Source organism: Crinia signifera, chromosome 6 (genome assembly GCF_055691185.1).
Source record: "Crinia signifera chromosome 6, ASM5569118v1, whole genome shotgun sequence".
In the NCBI taxonomy this organism is placed as follows: Eukaryota; Metazoa; Chordata; class Amphibia; order Anura; family Myobatrachidae; genus Crinia; species Crinia signifera.
The window spans coordinates 12,276,378-12,295,160 of record NC_139222.1 but is presented as its reverse complement, the minus strand read 5'-3'; the positions used below and the strand labels follow the sequence as shown (position 1 = coordinate 12,295,160).

The 18,783-nt window shown below is 48.4% G+C and overlaps 1 protein-coding gene across 1 annotated transcript in view; it reads left to right on the top strand.

Annotated features, from left to right (window-relative positions):
* Positions 1–527: 527 nt before the first annotated feature.
* LOC146009514 (uncharacterized) overlaps positions 528–18,783 on the top strand; it is a 57,361-nt gene continuing 39,105 nt past the window's right edge. The window contains exons 1-5 of the mRNA XM_083149957.1: positions 528–701; positions 2,637–2,705; positions 2,778–2,871; positions 5,490–7,913; positions 18,012–18,188. Coding sequence (XP_083006083.1) covers positions 2,814–2,871; positions 5,490–7,913; positions 18,012–18,188 — 2,659 coding nt within the window. The 5' untranslated portion in view covers positions 528–701; positions 2,637–2,705; positions 2,778–2,813. The remainder of the gene's footprint in view (positions 702–2,636; positions 2,706–2,777; positions 2,872–5,489; positions 7,914–18,011; positions 18,189–18,783) is intronic.

Sequence of the window (18,783 nt, the reverse complement as noted above, 5' to 3'; positions counted from 1 at the left end):
GGTTTGCTGAGTGGGGGCACCATGCACCCTCCTATTAAAATTAGGCAGAAACCAATGATTTGTTTGGAGACACTGCCTATTGGGGACTTCCCTGAAAAGCCACCAGTTTCTGTATACATCAGATCCCATCAGAGCAAGGTCCAAAAGATGAGAAATGACAGCTTTGTGTAATGGATTGGGAAGTATTACTTTGCTTTATAAAATTTCAGGGTAACGCTGAACAGCATATTTCATTTGACATCCATGCTTTAAATCTGACAGTGTCCCCATTAGAGGTCACTAATTCATTACACAGCCCCAATAACTACAGAGACCCATCCAACATCGCTCACGTCTTCCAGTATCCAGTTCTCCGCTCCTGATTATCCCACTCCTGTACCTGTTGCAGTCATCTGAATTAAGTAATAGATGTGAATAAAAATCTCCATTATTATCAATGAATCCATTCTCAGCTAATAAAAGTTGATGAGAATTGTTAAACAGCAATCATGCAGTGCAATGGCATAATAAGTAATATGTAATCGGCGATCCAGAAACGCGGAAGTAAGGTGGACCGCAAAACGCGGAAGTAAGGTGGAACGCAAAACGCGGAAGTATGGTGGAACGCCCATGGGACGCATAACACGGAAGTGACTTCGAGGAAAGGTTGTGGGTTCCGGCAGCCGCAGGGGCTCTTCCTATAAAGACGGGACGAGATGCAGGTCAGTACCATTTGTTATTTTGCTAAGGGTACTGACTGGGGACATTTACATTATGTTACTTCCCATTATATTAAATTCTATATTTATTATTTTTATAATACCGGTTCCAGATCCAACAAAGACAATGGTTGGCTGTGAGCTCCAATTGCTTCTCTAATATTTACAATGGCCCTATGTATATATATATATATATATATATATATATATATATATATATTATATATCTAAAGAATCTGTACTCAAACTGTATCAAAGCGAGAGGGGGGTGCTCCAACAGATGACTAAACATCAAGAAATATTGATATATTATATCATACCTCCCAACAGTCCCGATTTTATCGGGACAGTCCCGATTGTCAGGGCCTGTCCCGCTGTCCCACCCGCGGGCGGCAGTGTCCCGCGGTGTGGGGGGGCTGTTGGGAGTCCCCCCTGTCAGCTGCTAAGCAGCGGGGAATAAACGCTGTGCGCATGCGCACAGCGTCTATTCCCGCAGCCAGGGGACTGGGGGCATGGCTAGAGGCTCACAGAGCCTCTGGGTCATGCCCCCATAGCGGCAAAATGGGGGCGTGGCCTCGCGGAAGAGCCGCAAACATAGGCCACGCCCCCAAGCGAGCATAGGGCCCCCCCCCCCCAGAAAATTTCATCGCACCTCCGGCGCGCAGCAGCAGCGTCCCGCCTCCTGGACGGCAAAAGTTGGGAGGTATGTTATATATATTACATAATACTAATCTATTTTCCAGTATCTTTTCACTATATCAAAATAATTCCAAGGTTGCTTTAGGAATGCTGCCATATTTTTGTTAATACAATGCAAAGGGAAGTAGGTAGAAAAAAGAAGAGGTGACCATGACGTCACCAGATGGGTTGTTCAGTATTTGTGATGATTTTGTCATTGTGCCCCAGCCCCTATGCGGATAGGACTACAGATGTGGCAGTGGCGTAGCGCCAATTTTTGCAGCCCCCCACCGGATAATATCCCCCCCCCCCCTCCCTAAATTTAATGCTGCCTCCCCCGCCGCGTCTGTATTCGGCCGGGAGTCGGGACCGCATATCTACTAATCTGCGTCCCGGCGCCTGGCTCCTTATGAGTCAAATGTCCATCACAAAATGGCCGCCTCCTTACAGCAGACCATTTGTAAGGATGGTAGAGGAGGCCGCCGCTGCCTCCTCTAGCATCTTAAAAAACTGTCTGCTGTAAGGAGGCGGCCATTTTGTGATGGACATTTGACTCATAAGGAGCCTGGAGGAGCGCCGGGATGAAGATTAGTAGATATGCGGCCCCGACTCCCAGCCGAATACAGTGGGATAAGTACGGTAACAATATCCGCTATTGTTATGCCACTGCGGACTAGTCTAACTGCGGGCGGGAGGAAGCTGACACGGGCAGTGGGAAAGGCGTGCTGCTGAGCACGCTGTCAGTCTGCCGATGGCGAGTGCAGTCCAGGGGCTGCTGCCGGGGGATGGCTGTTGCTAGGAGACGGATGCCGAACACTCCGCTCCTAACACAGCGCACAGTAAGGAGAGGCAGTGGAGGGCAGTGGGCCGGTCCGGATGGCGTTGTGGGCCGCATCCGACGCGCGGGCCAGAGTTTGCCCACCCCTTGTGTAGTGTGACAGACACAGAGATAATTGTCTGTCACACTCACTCAATGCGCCGGCTGCTGGGCGGGTGCAGGCGCCCATGCAGCCCCCGCTTCCCCAAGCAGCAGCGGGGGCTGCCTTACACTATCTACGCCACTGCAATGTGGTCAGGTAGGCACCATTGCTGTGGGGTATTGTCTAATCTCCATGGAGCCCAGCAGGTTTTTACCCTAAATCTGGAGATTGGGCCACTATGGTTTATTTATAATTTGTAGAATTGCTCTTTAATATAGATGAAGTTGTCTGCTGTTAGTTTATTTACTGTCATACTGGTAACGGTTATTTATTCCCGAAGGTCAGAAGTGTCACCATCGACCTTTGTGTCACTTGAAACTGGGATCTGGCCACTCGTCTGTGCAGTAAGGTGGGATCACTGTTTTCTCTGTGTGTTATTTTCACTGTTATTACCTTTTCCTAATCAGAACATACTAATCAGTTTTCAGAAAGTTTGAGCCCATCCTATGTGTCATTCATGAAGTTAGTGACATCATACAATTCACATGATGGTCATCCGGCCGCTGCTCATAGAGGTAAAGATTCACCGCACCTGTGATGCTACTGTTGTGATGTCATATCTGATGAGGCGAGGTTCTGGCTAGCAGTGGGTTATGTAAGGGGTCACCATCGGTGCTTTTTATTTGTTATATAAAACCGTCAACAGAAAAACCATGGGTGTTTTCAACCATCATTAGGCATTCTTCTGTGGGTAGCTAACCAATCAGGGAAGGAGGCGCGACTGAACAGGATTCAGCTAACTGGTGGGACAATCACAGGGGAGGCAAGGCGGGGCGGTGCTGTGCCTATAGATAAAAAAGGCTCAACTTAATCTACGAGCAAAATGGCCAAAATATATGTTTATAAACATTCTCATGTAATAATAAAAAACAAAACATTAATACCGCTTTCATACTGCCAAAACGTTTTATACGGTATTTAAAAGGGGTCAGAGCCTTCACATTGCAGTAGATTACCGTTTTAAATACGTTTAAGTACCATTCACATCAGTCAACCCGTTTAATCCCCTGAACACGTTTCAAGGCAGAATGCAGGGGCAGCCTATCACAGGTCTGTAGTCTGTTGATTTGGTACTCTTTACCTAGAAGGGCGCCCATCGCGGGCATCGCATGTACATGATGCGATGCCCGCGATTTTACATAGAAATACATGTTAAAATGTAAATCGCGTCGGTCGCATCGCATGCGACCAAAAAATTGCATGCAATGCGACCGACGCGATTACCGCGATTTCCCATAGGGAACAATGTTAAATGTCCCAATTGACCCGATTTTCCATATGAAACAATATTAAATGGCCCACAGAGGCCAAATAGGCACCCTGAAGTGTGAAATGGCCCCCCCAATTGTTAACGCCACCCCACCAACAACGTTAACCCGAAAGCGTGGCGAGCGCAGCGAGCCCGCGAGGGGCGGCGGTACGCGTCCTCCGACCTTTTCATACCCCCACTATCCACATCGGCGTGGAGTTGAGAATAGAAAGTGTGGCGAGCGCAGCGAGCCACCGAGCCCGAAGCGTGGCGAGCGGACGCGGATACCTTCACAGGTATACGCGTCCCCTCACGGGCTTCACAGGTGTCCGCGTCCGCTCGCCACACTTTCTATTCTCAACTCCACGCGACGTGGATAGTGGGGGTATGAAAAGGTCGTAGGACGCGTACCGCCGCCGCTCGCCACGCTTCGGGTTCACGTTGATCGTGGGGTGGCGTTAACAATTGGGGGGGCCATTTCACACTTCAGGGTGCCTATTTGGCCTCTGTGGGCCATTTAACATTGTTCCCTATGGAAAATCGGGTCAATTGGGACATTTAACATTGTTCCCTATGGGAAATCCCGGTAATCGCGTCGGTCGCATCGCATGCGCTTTTTTGGTCGCATGCGATGCGACCGATGCGATTTACATTTTAACATGTATTTCTATGTAAAATACCTTGCGATGCCCAAGATCAAAATCGTGGGCGCCCTTCTAGGTAAAGAGTTCCGTTGATTTTACTAAATACCGTTTCAGAGCCATTCTCACTGCATAAAAAACGGCTCTGAAACGTGTAGGACTCTGCTTTTTAAACGTTTTGAAATACCGGTTATCTTTAACCGGTAAATCAACTCTGGCGCTTTCCCACTGCAGCCTTAAACGATTTGATATACTGTCTTACAAGTGCGGTGTGAAAGGGGTATAAGATATGTATATAAAATATATAGGGCTAGGATTAGAATTTAGCTTCTAGAGTTAATGCAGCTTCTCTAAACCATATAAGCTGTACATTTTCCATGCCTAAAGATATTCTAAAATGGCCTGGACAGATTTGTTGGTGCATTACAACATTTTCAATATTATGTTAAGTCATTCAACCTATTTAAATGCAGAAAAGTAGTCACTCTGATGTTTGGTATCATCATGTGCACCGCACTGACGTTGGCCAGAGAAAGAAAAAGAGAGAGATGTATGAGGAGATCAGATTAGAAATAAAAGTCTAGACCAGCATGTCAAAGGTAAAGTCTATAGGAACATCTTCAAGTAGCTTGATGTTCCCATGACTACAGTCACAAATATTTTTAAGAAGTTTAAAGTCCATGGGTCTTCCTTGTACGCAACTATAAGAGGAAATTGGACCAAAATTAATCTGAAGGATAGCGAGAATGGTAGAAAAGACGCTAAGGAAACCCATCAAATAGGTAAAGTTTAAATGCCAAGGTCAAGGCTCAGTGGAAGAGGAAGTCCCAAAAAAGACAAAAGCTGCCCTTTAAATGCAAACATTAATTTTTATCACCAGTACATACCTGTACCAACGACAGTAACCATTGGTTGGTGACTCTGGATCCTCCTCCTGACTTCTAAACCTTGGAACCTGAGTTTCAACACAGGACACCCAGGGTAGCATTGATCGCTGGAATTCAGCGGGAGTGTGTTGGTCAAGGTGATGCCTACTAATTACTTGGGCTCAGACCAAATGCTTCACTAGCACATAATATCCTGTATCGCACAAACATGTTTTGGGCATCCTACGGGTAAAAAATAGGTGTCTAATGTAAATCCTTAATCTTCATCGCTTTCCACAATTCAGCATCGTTCTTTCACAAATGTTTTTGGAAAAAGAAAAATGACACAACATTGAGATGTATATTTTTTCTTTTAGGTGTATCAAGTGCGGCAAATGCAACGGGAGGATTTCACACCTTGATTCTGCCTATAAATTATAAAACTGAAGACAACTGTATTATGGAAACTGACCAGGAACCAGACAAAAGTCTCCAAAACACAAGCTATGTGAGAAGCGGCCCTCAAGAATCTACCTCATATGAGGAGGAACAACATCCAACTTCACCAATTAAAGAAGAATCAATCTTGGATGAAGGAAGAAACCTCACAGACACTGACATGTATACACCCACAGGTCATACACAGGATACATCTACTCACATTAAGGAGGAACCGGTCTCATGTGATGGAGAAGACCACAAAGACGCTGACATGTATACACCGATAGGTCTTGAAACTTTTACGTCTACTCATATAAAAGAGGAATTTAGCTCATCTCCAGGAGGAAACCTCACAAAATCTGACATTTATACACCTACATCTCCTATTAAGGAGGAATCGACCTCGTGTGATGGAGGAGACATCACAATCTCTGACAATTATACAACCACATGTCTTACAGAGAATACATCTACTCATATTAAGGAGGAACTGGTCTCGTGTGATGGAGGAGACCTCACAGACACTGATAATTATACTCGTACATATCATACACAGGATACATCTACTCATATTAAGGAGGAACCAGCCTCACGTGATATAGGAGACCTCACACACACATCTAATCATATTAAGGAGGAACCAGTCTCATCTGGAGAAGGTAATCTCGTAGATAACTATACACTAGTTCGTATTAAGGAGGAATCTGTCTCAGGCGAAGAAGAAGACCTCACTGACACTGACATGTATGCCTCCACTGAAAATTCATCTTCACATTTTAAGGAAGAATGGAATTCAGATGAAGAAGAAGAAGACACCAGCGAAGCAGAAGATATATCCTTTCCTTGCTCTCAGTGCAAAAAGGAGTTTCGCCGTAAATCACATCTTATCAGACACGAGAAAATCCACACCGGGCTGAAACCGTTTTCATGCTGCTACTGCGGCAAGTGCTTCACCCGACTCGAACAATGTGCGGCGCACCAGAAAACCCACACGGGAGAGAAACCCTACTCTTGCACGTACTGTGACAAGACCTTTTCCCAGAAGTCACATGCAACTGTGCACGAAAGAACTCACACAGGAGACAAACCGTTTGCCTGCTCCTATTGCGGGAAGCGGTTTTCCCAAAAAGCACGTCTGCTAATACATGAGAAATACCACACAGACGACAAAAGGTTCTCTTGCTCTTTCTGCGGGAAATGCTTCTTAAGGGAAGGGCAGTGTGAGGCGCACCAGAGAACTCACACAGGAGAGAAACCCTACCCGTGCTCTTTCTGCGACAAAGGCTTTAGCCAGCGAGCGCAGCTTGTGATTCACGAGAGAGTTCACACCGGGGAAAAGCCGGTCGCCTGCCCTGACTGCGGCAAACGTTTCTCACAACGGTCAAATCTCATCACACATCAGAGGATCCACACCGGCGAGAAACCCTTCTCCTGTTCTCAGTGCGAGAAATCTTTCAACACCCAGACGAGCCTCATTTTGCACCGGAGAGGCCATACGGGAGAGAAACCGTACGCATGCGGCGAGTGCGGAAAGCGTTTCACTCACAAGTCGGTCTACATTAAGCACCAGAGAGTCCACACGGGGGAAAAACCATTTTCCTGTTCTGTCTGCGGAAAGTGTTTCTCCCAGAAGTCGCCTCTGGTGACCCACCAGAGGACGCACACGGGAGAGAAACCTTATTCTTGTTCCGATTGCGAGAAGAGGTTCTCCCAGAAGGGCCACCTCATCACTCACCAGAGGATTCACACCGGGGAGAAGCCATTTTCCTGCTCTGAATGTGAGACTAGTTTTAACACTCACTCAAGTCTAGTTTTCCACCAACGACTTCATACCGGTGAGAAACCTTACCTGTGTTCTGTCTGTTTGAAAAGCTACACCAATAAGTCACAGTTGGTCAAGCACCAGAAGATACACACCGGAGAGAAGCCGTTCCCATGCTCCGAGTGCGGAAAGTGCTTCGCCCGTAAGGCCGATTTCATGGTCCATCAGAGAGTCCATACCGGGGAGAAGCCCTACCCCTGTTCAGAGTGCGAGAAACGGTTTAGCATTCACCAAAACCTTATCTTGCACCAAAGGATACACACTGGTGAGAAACTGTACTTTTGCTCCGAATGTGGGAAATGTTTTACCCGCAAAGCCGATTTCGTGGTCCACCAGAGAGTCCACACCGGGGAGAAACCCTTTACGTGTTCGGAATGCGGGAAAAGCTTTAGCATACACCAGAACCTCATCCTGCACCAGAGGATACACACCGGAGAGAAACCCTATTTTTGCTCTGAATGTGGGAAAAGTTTTGGACAGAAGTGCACCCTGACCCGTCATCTGAGAGTTCACAAACGCAGTAAAACCAGTTCTTCTAAATAAATCGTTAAATACGGTCATTCATGTTATTTTTTTATTGCATTCAAAAATATTGTTACATTTCCGTACTTTGGTCAAGTGTAGTTACGGATGAATTGTGAGTGAGACGTTCCACAGTAAAGTGCACGTTTTTTACATATATAAGGTAAATATTTGTGCGCAACACTACGGCCGCGAACAGACATAGCCATAATTCACATGGAATTCGTGTTCCGGAGCACTACAACTGCAATTTGCATGTTCTCGAATCCACCCCTAAGTGTCTTTAACAGTGACTTTCAGGCACAAGATAGAGAAAAGACCAAATAAGGAAAGGAACAGTATCTGATATATAATAATTTTTACTGATCAACCGTAGATGTTTTTATGCAATCATGTTATAAGCTGTATTGTATTGTCATTACATTTCAATGCGCACATTATTATAAATATTTGTGTTGTCAACATTTTTATATTATAAACAATTCAGACAATCCATATCATCTATATATATATGTCTAGTGTCCGTTTTTGTGTCTCCGAAACACTGCCATCTTTTGGCAGCGAGTGAAACTGCATCTCTTTTTCTCTCACACATGCAAAAACACAGAGGCAATCACAAGGTAGCAGACTAGCTTTCGAAGAATTTGCTTTGAGCGGGGTTACTAGTTTTAACATATTTGTTTCACTAATTGTTCCTTCCGAGTCTTCGTTCAGAACCTCAGCTACTGTAGTCTTGCTAAATAAAAAAAAAGATTGAAGAAGGTTAAGTCTTTTAAAATATTATTTTAAAAAAAATCCTTATTAGCACGTGTGCATATCTACAGTACTACTGAAAAGTAAAATTGCTTTCAAGAATTGAAGTGTTAATAGTTTACATTTAGCAATTCACAAAATGCAAAGGTAATGAACGGAATAGAAATCTCAATCAAATCAATATTTGGTGTGACCAACCTTTTGCATTCAAAACAGCATCAATCCCTCCAGGTACGCTTGCACAAAGTCAGGGAGTTTGTAAGATTATAGACAGGTGTATGATTAACCAAATTATACGAAACAGGCGATAATGATTAACAATTTCATAGGTAGGTTGAAACACAGTCATTACCTGAATTAAAACAGCGGTGCCAGAGGCTTATAACTGGGTAACAGCTAAAATACTGCTTCAAAAGTGAGGTGGTGAAAGGTAGGTTCATGTCACAGGTCATACACCATGGTAAGTTTGAGACACAAAGTCGTTTATACTGCATCAACAAGGTCTCTCCCAGGCAGAGATTTCAAAGAAGACTGTGGTTTCAAGATGAGGACCGTAGATTCAGTGGTCGGCAAAATAAACTTAGTGTGTCAGATGAAAGACACATCATGCTTAGTTACGTTCTAAAGTGGAAGATGTCCAGCACTGTTATGACCTCTGAAAAGACAGAAACCAGAGGAACCCAGGTTCACCCATCTACTGTTCGGAGAAGTCGGGTCGGAAGTGGTCTTTATGGAAAAACTGCGACCAGAAAGTCATACCTTCGACACAATAATGAGTGTCCGCAGGCAACAGTGAAGCATGGTGGAGATTAGTTGCAAGTTGGGGACTGAAATGTAGCAAATGCTGAAGAATACCAGAAGGTACTTATCCATCATGCAATACCATCAGGGAGGAGTCTGATTGGCTCCAGATTTATTCTGCAGCAGGATTACGACCTCAAACATACAGTCAATGTCACTAAGAACTATCATCAGCGTAAAGAAGAACAAGGAGTCCTGGAAGGGATGATATGAGTCTGTCTCAAATTCAGAGCCAGCCCTAGGCAGAGGCGGACTAGGCAATTGCCTAGGGCATCTGAAATGCCTAGGGGGCGGCTCATGTTTACATTGGTGGTTTGTGGGCACCCGCTGGCGCTGCCTGCTTGGGCAGAATTCAGGGGGCAGCCGGCAGTGCAACACATGCAGCGCACACAGCGGTAGTCAAATCTCTGCACCCTTCGTCCCACGATCCCTGCTGAATGCCGATGTAGCTAAATCAGCTCAGCCACACTTCCGGCGTCCACCCTGCTCTGAGCGACATGAATATTAGTGGCAGCGAGTGGAGCCTCTGCGCTAGTATCTGGCGGAGCTACTGCAGAGGCTCCGCTCGTTGCCAGTAATAAATATGTCGCTCAGAGCAGGGTGGACGCCAGAAGTGCGGCTGAGCTGACCGAGCTAATGCTACATCGGCATTCGGCAGGGATTGTGGGAGAAAGGGTGCAGAGAGACTTGACTACCGCTAAACAATATGTCGGAGGGGGGCTGCTGAACATGCCCTCAGCAGCAGCTCCTCCTATGTAGTCTGATGTCAGTGCAGAGCCAGACAAGCCCCTCCCATACTAAAGGAAAGCAGAGCACGATCTTGGCTCCACTCCAGAGTAAGATTTTAAAGATTATTATTTTTTTTAAAAAAATTTAATATGGGCAATCCCGGGATTCCGCATGCGCATATGTGATGCCAGGCAGCGTCTGAGTGAGTGCTGGTATAGGCAGTCCGACCTGCGCAGCGTGACCTCTGACCGTCATGCTGCACAGGCCGCACCGCCCATATCCGCTGTAGAGTGATCCCTCAGCCCTCTCCACCAGTCCTGACTCTTGTTGCAGCTGCGGCCGCCCGCCTGTCTGCCCTGCTCTCGCTGATGTCTGCCCTGCTCCCGGCCGCACTCCCACCCTCCCATGTAAGTAAATTAATGTGTGTGTGTGTGGGGGAGGGCTACCTGCCTAAACTGCTTAGAGATGTCAATCCCGGGATGCATGCTCATTACCAGGGGTTGCATCAGACATTCCCAACCTCGGTCCTCAAGGCACACCAACGGTGCAGGTGCTAGTAATATCCAGGCTTGAGCACAGGTGACTTAATTAGTACCGGAGTTATTTTGATTTAATCACCTGTGCTGAAGCCTGGATATCACTAAAACCTGCCCTGTTGGTGTGCCTTGAGGACCGTGGTTGGGAATGTCTGGGTTACATACTCGTTGTCAGGGGTTTCTTGCTTGTTGCCAAGGGGTTGGTATTCAGTGCGCACCAGTGTTCCTAGAATCTGGTTCTTCCAGGTAGTGCTGTGCTCCCTTGACAGACGTTAGAGGTCGGCAGCCTTTTTTTAGCAGATTCCTATAGGCCCACACCACATGAAATCTGCCAATTGAGACTCCGCGCCTGTGTTCCCCCTCCCCTCTAGCGTTTGATATGCAGTGGAATTCTTAGGCCACTGCTGGAACCCAATCTTTGGGAGTAGTGTGCGGTCAGGAATCAGGTCCCTCTGTGTGTGGCCGCTGGCTGTGTACTGTCTCCGGTAGTGGAGGAGTAGTGTGCGGTCAGGAATCGGGTCCCTCTGTGTCTGGCCACTGGCTGTGTACTGTATACGGTAGTGGAGGAGTAGTGTGCGGTCAGGAATCGGGTCCCTCTGTGTGTGGCCGCTGGCTGTGTACTGTCTCCGGTAGTGGAGGAGTAGTGTACTGTCAGGAATCGGGTCCCTCTGTGTGTGGCCGCTGGCTGTGTACTGTCTCCGGGGTTCTCACTAATGCCTGTAGGATTAATGCCGCTGCTTCCTCCACCCGTGTCTGAATGGGGCAGATGATCGCTGGGGCAGTGTAGTTAGCTCCCAATGGGTTGCTGGTCGGGCAAAAGCCCAAGGAGATGCTGCAGATGGATCCGGATGGAGAAGGTAGATTGGTAGTGTTGTAAAGCGCAACGGAATCTGCTGCGCTATATAAGAACCTGTAAATAAATAAATAAATAGTGTGGCAGGGTGTGATGATCCAGGGATCATGCAGCAGCGCAGCGCGACTTATGCCTCACGCAGAGCCCCGGGGTCACTCCGAGTTCCAAAGATCGCACAGGAATACACAATAGCAAAGGTACAAAAGTCTTACCTTTATTTTACACACGGGTTATACATGTAAAATCAGCAATTACAGTCTATATACATTATATACAGAAAGGCCATCAGTATTAGTCACGTTATCAGAACCTTACCACGTTACCTTCAGATTAAGCTCAGATGGGCAGGACACGCTAGTCCATGACTCCCAGCGCTGGCTCTCATTCACATCTCTCCCCTCTCTCCCTGCAAACACCAACTCAACTCCCAAAGGCACCCCTCTCCCCCTCCCTCAGGAATTCTTAACCCTTCCTATGCTGGGTGCAGTTGCATGAATGTAACAGGGTCTCCTATTACCTGTCCAGGGGCTGATTAACTCACTCCCTTCATCTGGCTTTGAAGCTTGTGTATGTGAGGGATTTCACACCTTCATGTAAACAGATCTCTTCTCTGGAGAGTGACCCTGGTGTTATCCATCCTTTAGCTTCTTGTTATTTGGGGGGGAAGTGTATGTCTCTGCCCCTACCTGTTGTCTCTGTTACTAAACAGCCTATAAAGAGGTCCTTTGATCCCTGAACCTAAGACTACACAAAATAAACACATTCCAATCTAATCATTTGGTCCATTCTAGCCAGACCATTTGTCTCCACATATACAGTTGCATTATTTGAGTAATATACATTTGGGAAGACTGCCATAATTAACTTCATAGTCACAAATCCCTTATTCATGATACCATCGCAGTTTACTAAGAACAGGACCTGGAGGCAGTGACGTAACCACGGGCAACGCTGATCCTCCCTACCAGTTTCTCCTGTGCCCAGAAAACTATCTTCTTGCCTTCATATGCATATGTAACAGTATGGGATACAGTATACAAAGCTTTGGGAACATATTACAGTCATTTACATAACATGAGGGAATATTTCCCTCCAGTAGCACACATACTCAGCCTAATGGAATAACCTATTTGGATTATTCAGTATAATATCCTATTATTGTCCGCCATACCGCCCTGTGATGTCCCCTGTATACAGCAGTCTGGGGAACACAGCTCAGATATGAATACAGTCAGTGATAATATCCGGTTATCGCCGGCATTTCGCAATTCTCTTTGCTGAAGCGCAGAAAGAGGCGGGAGAACAACATATGACGGAAAGGGGCGTGGCCTGGTTTCGTCACACAGCACCCCTGTTGTTTACCGCCGCTGCGATTCACGGCTACACAATGTCCCTGCGTATTGCTTATCCCTGGCCCTCCTGGGCTCAGCCATTCACAGTTTGGCGCACAACCTCCAGTACTCCTGGTACAGGGTTTTCCACTGTCAGGTGGAAATGTTTCCTCCTCGCCTTCCCTTTTGGTTGTTCCTCCTCCCTCCGCCTCTGGCGCAACTGGGAGGGGCCCGATCTGCGCACGCAGACCAGCATCAGGGAACCTGGCCGCTCTTAACAATAGTGCTGATGTTGGCTGCAGAGGAGCGGCGGGTACCGACAATGTCCCTCCCTCAAACGCCTTCACATCCACCCCACTTGGGTCTGAAACCTCCCCCAGCCCCTGAAGCTGCTGGGCCTCCCCTGGGCAAACTTCCATCCCTGTCTGTTCATCCACCTTGCAGGGCCTCAGCACACTCTGCCCCCACCTGCCCTCAGCAGTAGGCAGTGGCCCAGGGAATTCTCCTTCACACCATGGCTGCAGAAGAGCAAGGGGTATCCACAATCCTTCACTGGCTCTTCCCTCAAAAGCCCCCACAAACACCTCCCCCAGTTCTAGATGGTCCTCTGGACCCTTACGTGATACTTGAAGGGCCTTGCTGGTGGGATCCTTCTCCCCCACCTCCCAGGGCCTGAGCACACCCAGCCTCCACCTGCCCTCAGCAGCAGGCAGCGGTCCTGGGGATTCTTCTTCACACAATGGCTGCAGAGAAGCAGGGGGTATCCGCAAGTCTCCCCCTGATTTACCCACAATCCCCCCCCTTGGGTCGAACACCTCCCCCAGCCCTTTGAACAATAACTGCTGGGCCTCCCCTGGGCAAACTTCCATCTTCCCTAGGGTGCACTGCTTCCCCATCCTGGCTATGAGAGGGACTGGTGGGGTGGCATTGTACGGCAGCACTGCTGGCATCTCCCTTACAGCCCCAGGTGCAAACTCACATTCTCTTGCTCGTGCCATGCTGGGTGGTGAGGTGTCTTCCTCTGAGGCGCAGAGGGGTGATGAGCTATGCCTCTGACCATCCCCTCCATGTTTGCTTGCTTGGCTGCCTGTTTGCTGCAGCGGCTCCCTGGGCACATAATTACAGTCAGTCACTCTTGCAGGGGATTCACAGAAGCGCTGCACCCCAGCCTCTACTCCCTGCTCTGGCACCCCGGTCACATACCTGCCTTTTGACTTCAGCTCCTCCTGGCTCTGATGGCTAAGTGGGAACAGTCCTGGATAATCCTCCTGGGGTGGTAGAGTGGCAGAGCACACACCAGATACATTTCCTTCCATCTCCCCCTGCTGAATATGCTGGGGCTCCTGGGGCAAGATGCCCTCATTCGCTGGGCCACTGGTGGTCATGTAGGGGAGAAGTACTGCCCCCTCTGCTGGGGCACAATCATTGCAGAACCCCGGGCCGCTAGTTTCAAAGTCTCCATCTCCCACATCTGCAAAAGGGAAGATGTACTGCCATTCTTCCTGGGGTGCCATTTTTGGGTGCACCCCCATCCTTTGGCTAGCTGCTTGGAGCAGTGGCTGACCATTGGTTTGTACCTCCTGTGGCGAGGACTCAGCCATCCCAGTCCCAGCCTCCAAGATCTGCTCTGCTCTGGGGCTATTCTCTGGGGCAGCCCCTGCACTGTATACTGGCACTGCTCCATCTATCACGGGCTCCGTGTGCACCAGTCCATCATCACCATGTGGGGCCACAGTGCCCAGCTCCGCCACACTACTTGGCACAATGCAGGGGGAATAAATATCCTCTTCCCGATATCCATCTGCTACAATCACAGTCCATGATGTTAGGGCTCCTTTAGAGTCCGGGGTCCCTGGTGCGATATCACAGGGACACTCCACAGCTAGTTCCTCATTTCCCAACTCACTGAATGGGAACAGTTCTGTGATTTCTCCCTGTGTCAGTGGGGGATCTAGTTCTGTGGCTCTCTGAGGATGCATGAGCCGCAGCAGCCGCTGTTCCTCTGCCTCCCCCCGCTGACACTGGTCCAGCCACTCTGGGGAATTCAGCTGCCCCTGTGCCAGGGCGACCCTCTCTGCATTATCATAACAGTGCAGGAGACAATGCAACTGCTCCTGGACACTTCTCAGTTCTCCTGGACACAGGACCCAGTTCCTATACACGCTGAATGCATGTAGCGGGTCCTCTTGCTGCTCGTACACCCATCGAATAAGAGTGCAGTGTGAGCGGCCTTCAGGGGGTGTGCTGCATCGTAGCCTCCATTCTGCAATTAGGTCCTCCAGACTCATTCTTGCTAATGGAGCTCCAGATTCTGCAGGCCACAGTTCCTCTGCCTCCCCACCTGGGATCTCGGTAGTGGACCCCTCGGTCATCCACCCCGGTGGCACCATCAACTCCTCCTCCCTTTGAGTTCTCTTCGCGGGCTCCTTCCCAGGAACCACTTTACCCGGTGCTGGCACGCTGGCCTCAGCGATCTGGCTTCTGTGAATTAGCTGATGCGTGGCGTTACTTACTTCTGTGACAAAAGCCTTCCACGCCACCGTATGCAGCAGGTTTCCTGCAGCAGCCTCAGATACATACTGCTCAAATTCATCAGTCAGGTAAGCTGCTTTCTCCTCTGTAGTAGCTCCTGTCCATACATTAATCCACCGATATGCTGCTTCCCAATCCTCCCAGAGGGGCTGCATCAGCGTGGATGGGCTTCTCCAGTCCCATTCCTCAGCCAGACGACTCCATGACGATTCCTCATCTATGAGCCTCACTGCTCTGGGTGACTGTGGGCACCTCTTGCCTCTCTTTGGACGTCTCTGTCCTTTTCCTGGAGCCATTCTCCACACGGGCTGCACTCGTAGAGCTTGGTCAGCGTCACTTGCTGGACCCCCTTACGTCAGCTTCCGCTTCTGGGCCACGGCACACTCCGCCGTTCCCTCGCTTGCAGGGATTGTCCCCTGGACAAGCCGGCACTTAAGCGGAATTCTTCCCTCGCTTAATGCCCTCGCAAAGTATACTTTCTTCTCCCCGGCATCCTTGTTAGGAACAATGGTTACCAGGTCCCTCAAACATGAGCTAATACTGGCCAATTACTGGCTATTGTGTTTCCAGAGCCTGGTCGCATCAAGATACGAGCCCCTAGCTCTCCCTCCTTTGGGTGTGCGATCCCCACCGCCTGCCACCAATTGTGATGATCCAGGGATCATGCAGCAGCGCAGCGCGACTTATGCCTCACGCAGAGCCCCGGGGTCACTCCGAGTTCCAAAGATCGCACAGGAATACACAATAGCAAAGGTACAAAAGTCTTACATTTATTTTACACACGGGTTATACATGTAAAATCAGCAATTACAGTCTATATACATTATATACAGAAAGGCCATCAGTATTAGTCACGTTATCAGAACCTTACCACGTTACCTTCAGATTAAGCTCAGATGGGCAGGACACGCTAGTCCATGACTCCCAGCGCTGGCTCTCATTCACATCTCTCCCCTCTCTCCCTGCAAACACCAACTCAACTCCCAAAGGCACCCCTCTCCCCCTCCCTCAGGAATTCTTAACCCTTCCTATGCTGGGTGCAGTTGCATGAATGTAACAGGGTCTCCTATTACCTGTCCAGGGGCTGATTAACTCACTCCCTTCATCTGGCTTTGAAGCTTGTGTATGTGAGGGATTTCACACCTTCATGTAAACAGATCTCTTCTCTGGAGAGTGACCCTGGTGTTATCCATCCTTTAGCCTCTTGTTATTTGGGGGGGGGAGTGTATGTCTCTGCCCCTACCTGTTGTCTCTGTTACTAAACAGCCTATAAAGAGGTCCTTTGATCCCTGAACCTAAGACTACACAAAATAAACACATTCCAATCTAATCATTTGGTCCATTCTAGCCAGACCATTTGTCTCCACATATACAGTTGCATTATTTGAGTAATATACATTTGGGAAGACTGCCATAATTAACTTCATAGTCACAAATCCCTTATTCATGATACCATCGCAGTTTACTAAGAACAGGACCTGGAGGCAGTGACGTAACCACGGGCAACGCTGATCCTCCCTACCAGTTTCTCCTGTGCCCAGAAAACTATCTTCTTGCCTTCATATGCATATGTAACAGTATGGGATACAGTATACAAAGCTTTGGGAACATATTACAGTCATTTACATAACATGAGGGAATATTTCCCTCCAGTAGCACCCATACTCAGCCTAATGGAATAACCTATTTGGATTATTCAGTATAATATCCTATTATTGTCCGCCATACCGCCCTGTGATGTCCCCTGTATACAGCAGTCTGGGGAACACAGCTCAGATATGAATACAGTCAGTGATAATATCCGGTTATCGCCGGCATTTCGCAATTCTCTTTGCTGAAGCGCAGAAAGAGGCGGGAGAACAACATATGACGGAAAGGGGCGTGGCCTGGTTTCGTCACACAGGGCATGCTGGGATGTGTAGTTTCACAAAAGTTGGAGGGCTGCAGAGTGGACAGGCCTGCACTAGATCCTATTCTATAAGCAATGTCCCTCTCCACCTTTGGTCTCAAGTTGACCTTTCCTTTGTCCTCCCTGTCTTTATTCCTTCTCTTTTTATGACGTTTGCTATGATTTGAAGTAGCGTAGTGTAGTCACCGTAGGCAGTACGTAGTCAGCGTAAGCATCCCTGTCAAAATCGGCGTAGCGTTCCCGTGACTAGCGTAGTCATCGTAGTTAGTCAGAACTAATGTCCCTGTCAGAAACAGCGTCTAGTTCTAGCGTAGTCATCGTAGTCAGAAGTAGCGTCCCTGTCAGAAACAGCATCTTGTTCTCGCGGCTAAGTCAGTCAGCGGTAGATTAAGCGGTACGCAGTTAGCATAGTCAGTCAGCTGTTGCGTAGTCATTCAGCTGGTAGATTGAGCGGTACATAATTTGCGTAGTCAGTCAGCTGTTAGATTCTGTGACAAGCAGATGTATTTCAGTCATGGCTGCTGAGAAGCTGACACTCTTCAACCTGCCCTAGGCTGGAGGCGGTGGCATTTCTGCAGGGCCACAAATTCCTGCCATATCCGCAGCTGTGGAGTGGATCGGAGCTTTCTGACCTCTGTCAACCTCATCCGCTTTGTCTTCTGTTGGGCAGAGGATCTGACCAGCATCCGCTATTGTCAGCGACTTCTCTCCGTCTCCCAGGCAACCACTATCCAGTACAGCAACTTAATGTGGGAGGCCTGCACCGTCGACCTCCTGTTGCAGCCTCACCGGCAAATTGGCGGCCCAGGCACCATTGTTGAAGTCAACGAAAGCCTGTTCGTCAAACGTAAGAGCAATGTTGGGGCATCTCCAGGGAGACCGGAGAGTGCTTTTTGAAGGCAGTTGAGAGGCGTGATGCCAATACCCTCATGGCTGCCATCGAGAGGCACGTGCAACCGGGGACCACGATTTATTCCGACTGCTGGAGGGCCTACAAGACGGAGCAGGCTGGGTACCACCACGCCAGGGTGAACCACTGGTACCACTTCGTGGATCCAGAGAGCGGGGTTCACACCCAGAATATAGAAAGACTGTGGGGATATTGCGCCAAAGAGGGACTGCGCGCCATCATCTGGACTCCAACTTGCAGGAGTTCATCTGGAGGAAGACACGTGGCGCAGAAGACCCCTTCCAGCGCATCCTGCACGTGCTGACCCTGCTACCCCAGGCAGAGAAAGGTGACATCGCAGAGGCAACTGCGTCGACTTCGGCTGCTGTTTCTGCCAGTGCAGTTTCTGAGGAATTACTTTTTCTAATTTTTTTGTGTCTTTTTTTCTTCTTGTTATTCATTGTATTGTCATTTAATCCTTTTTTATTGATTATTTTTCTTAATCTTAACTAAAATCAAGTTACCAGTTAACACATGTCGTCATTACTGTCTC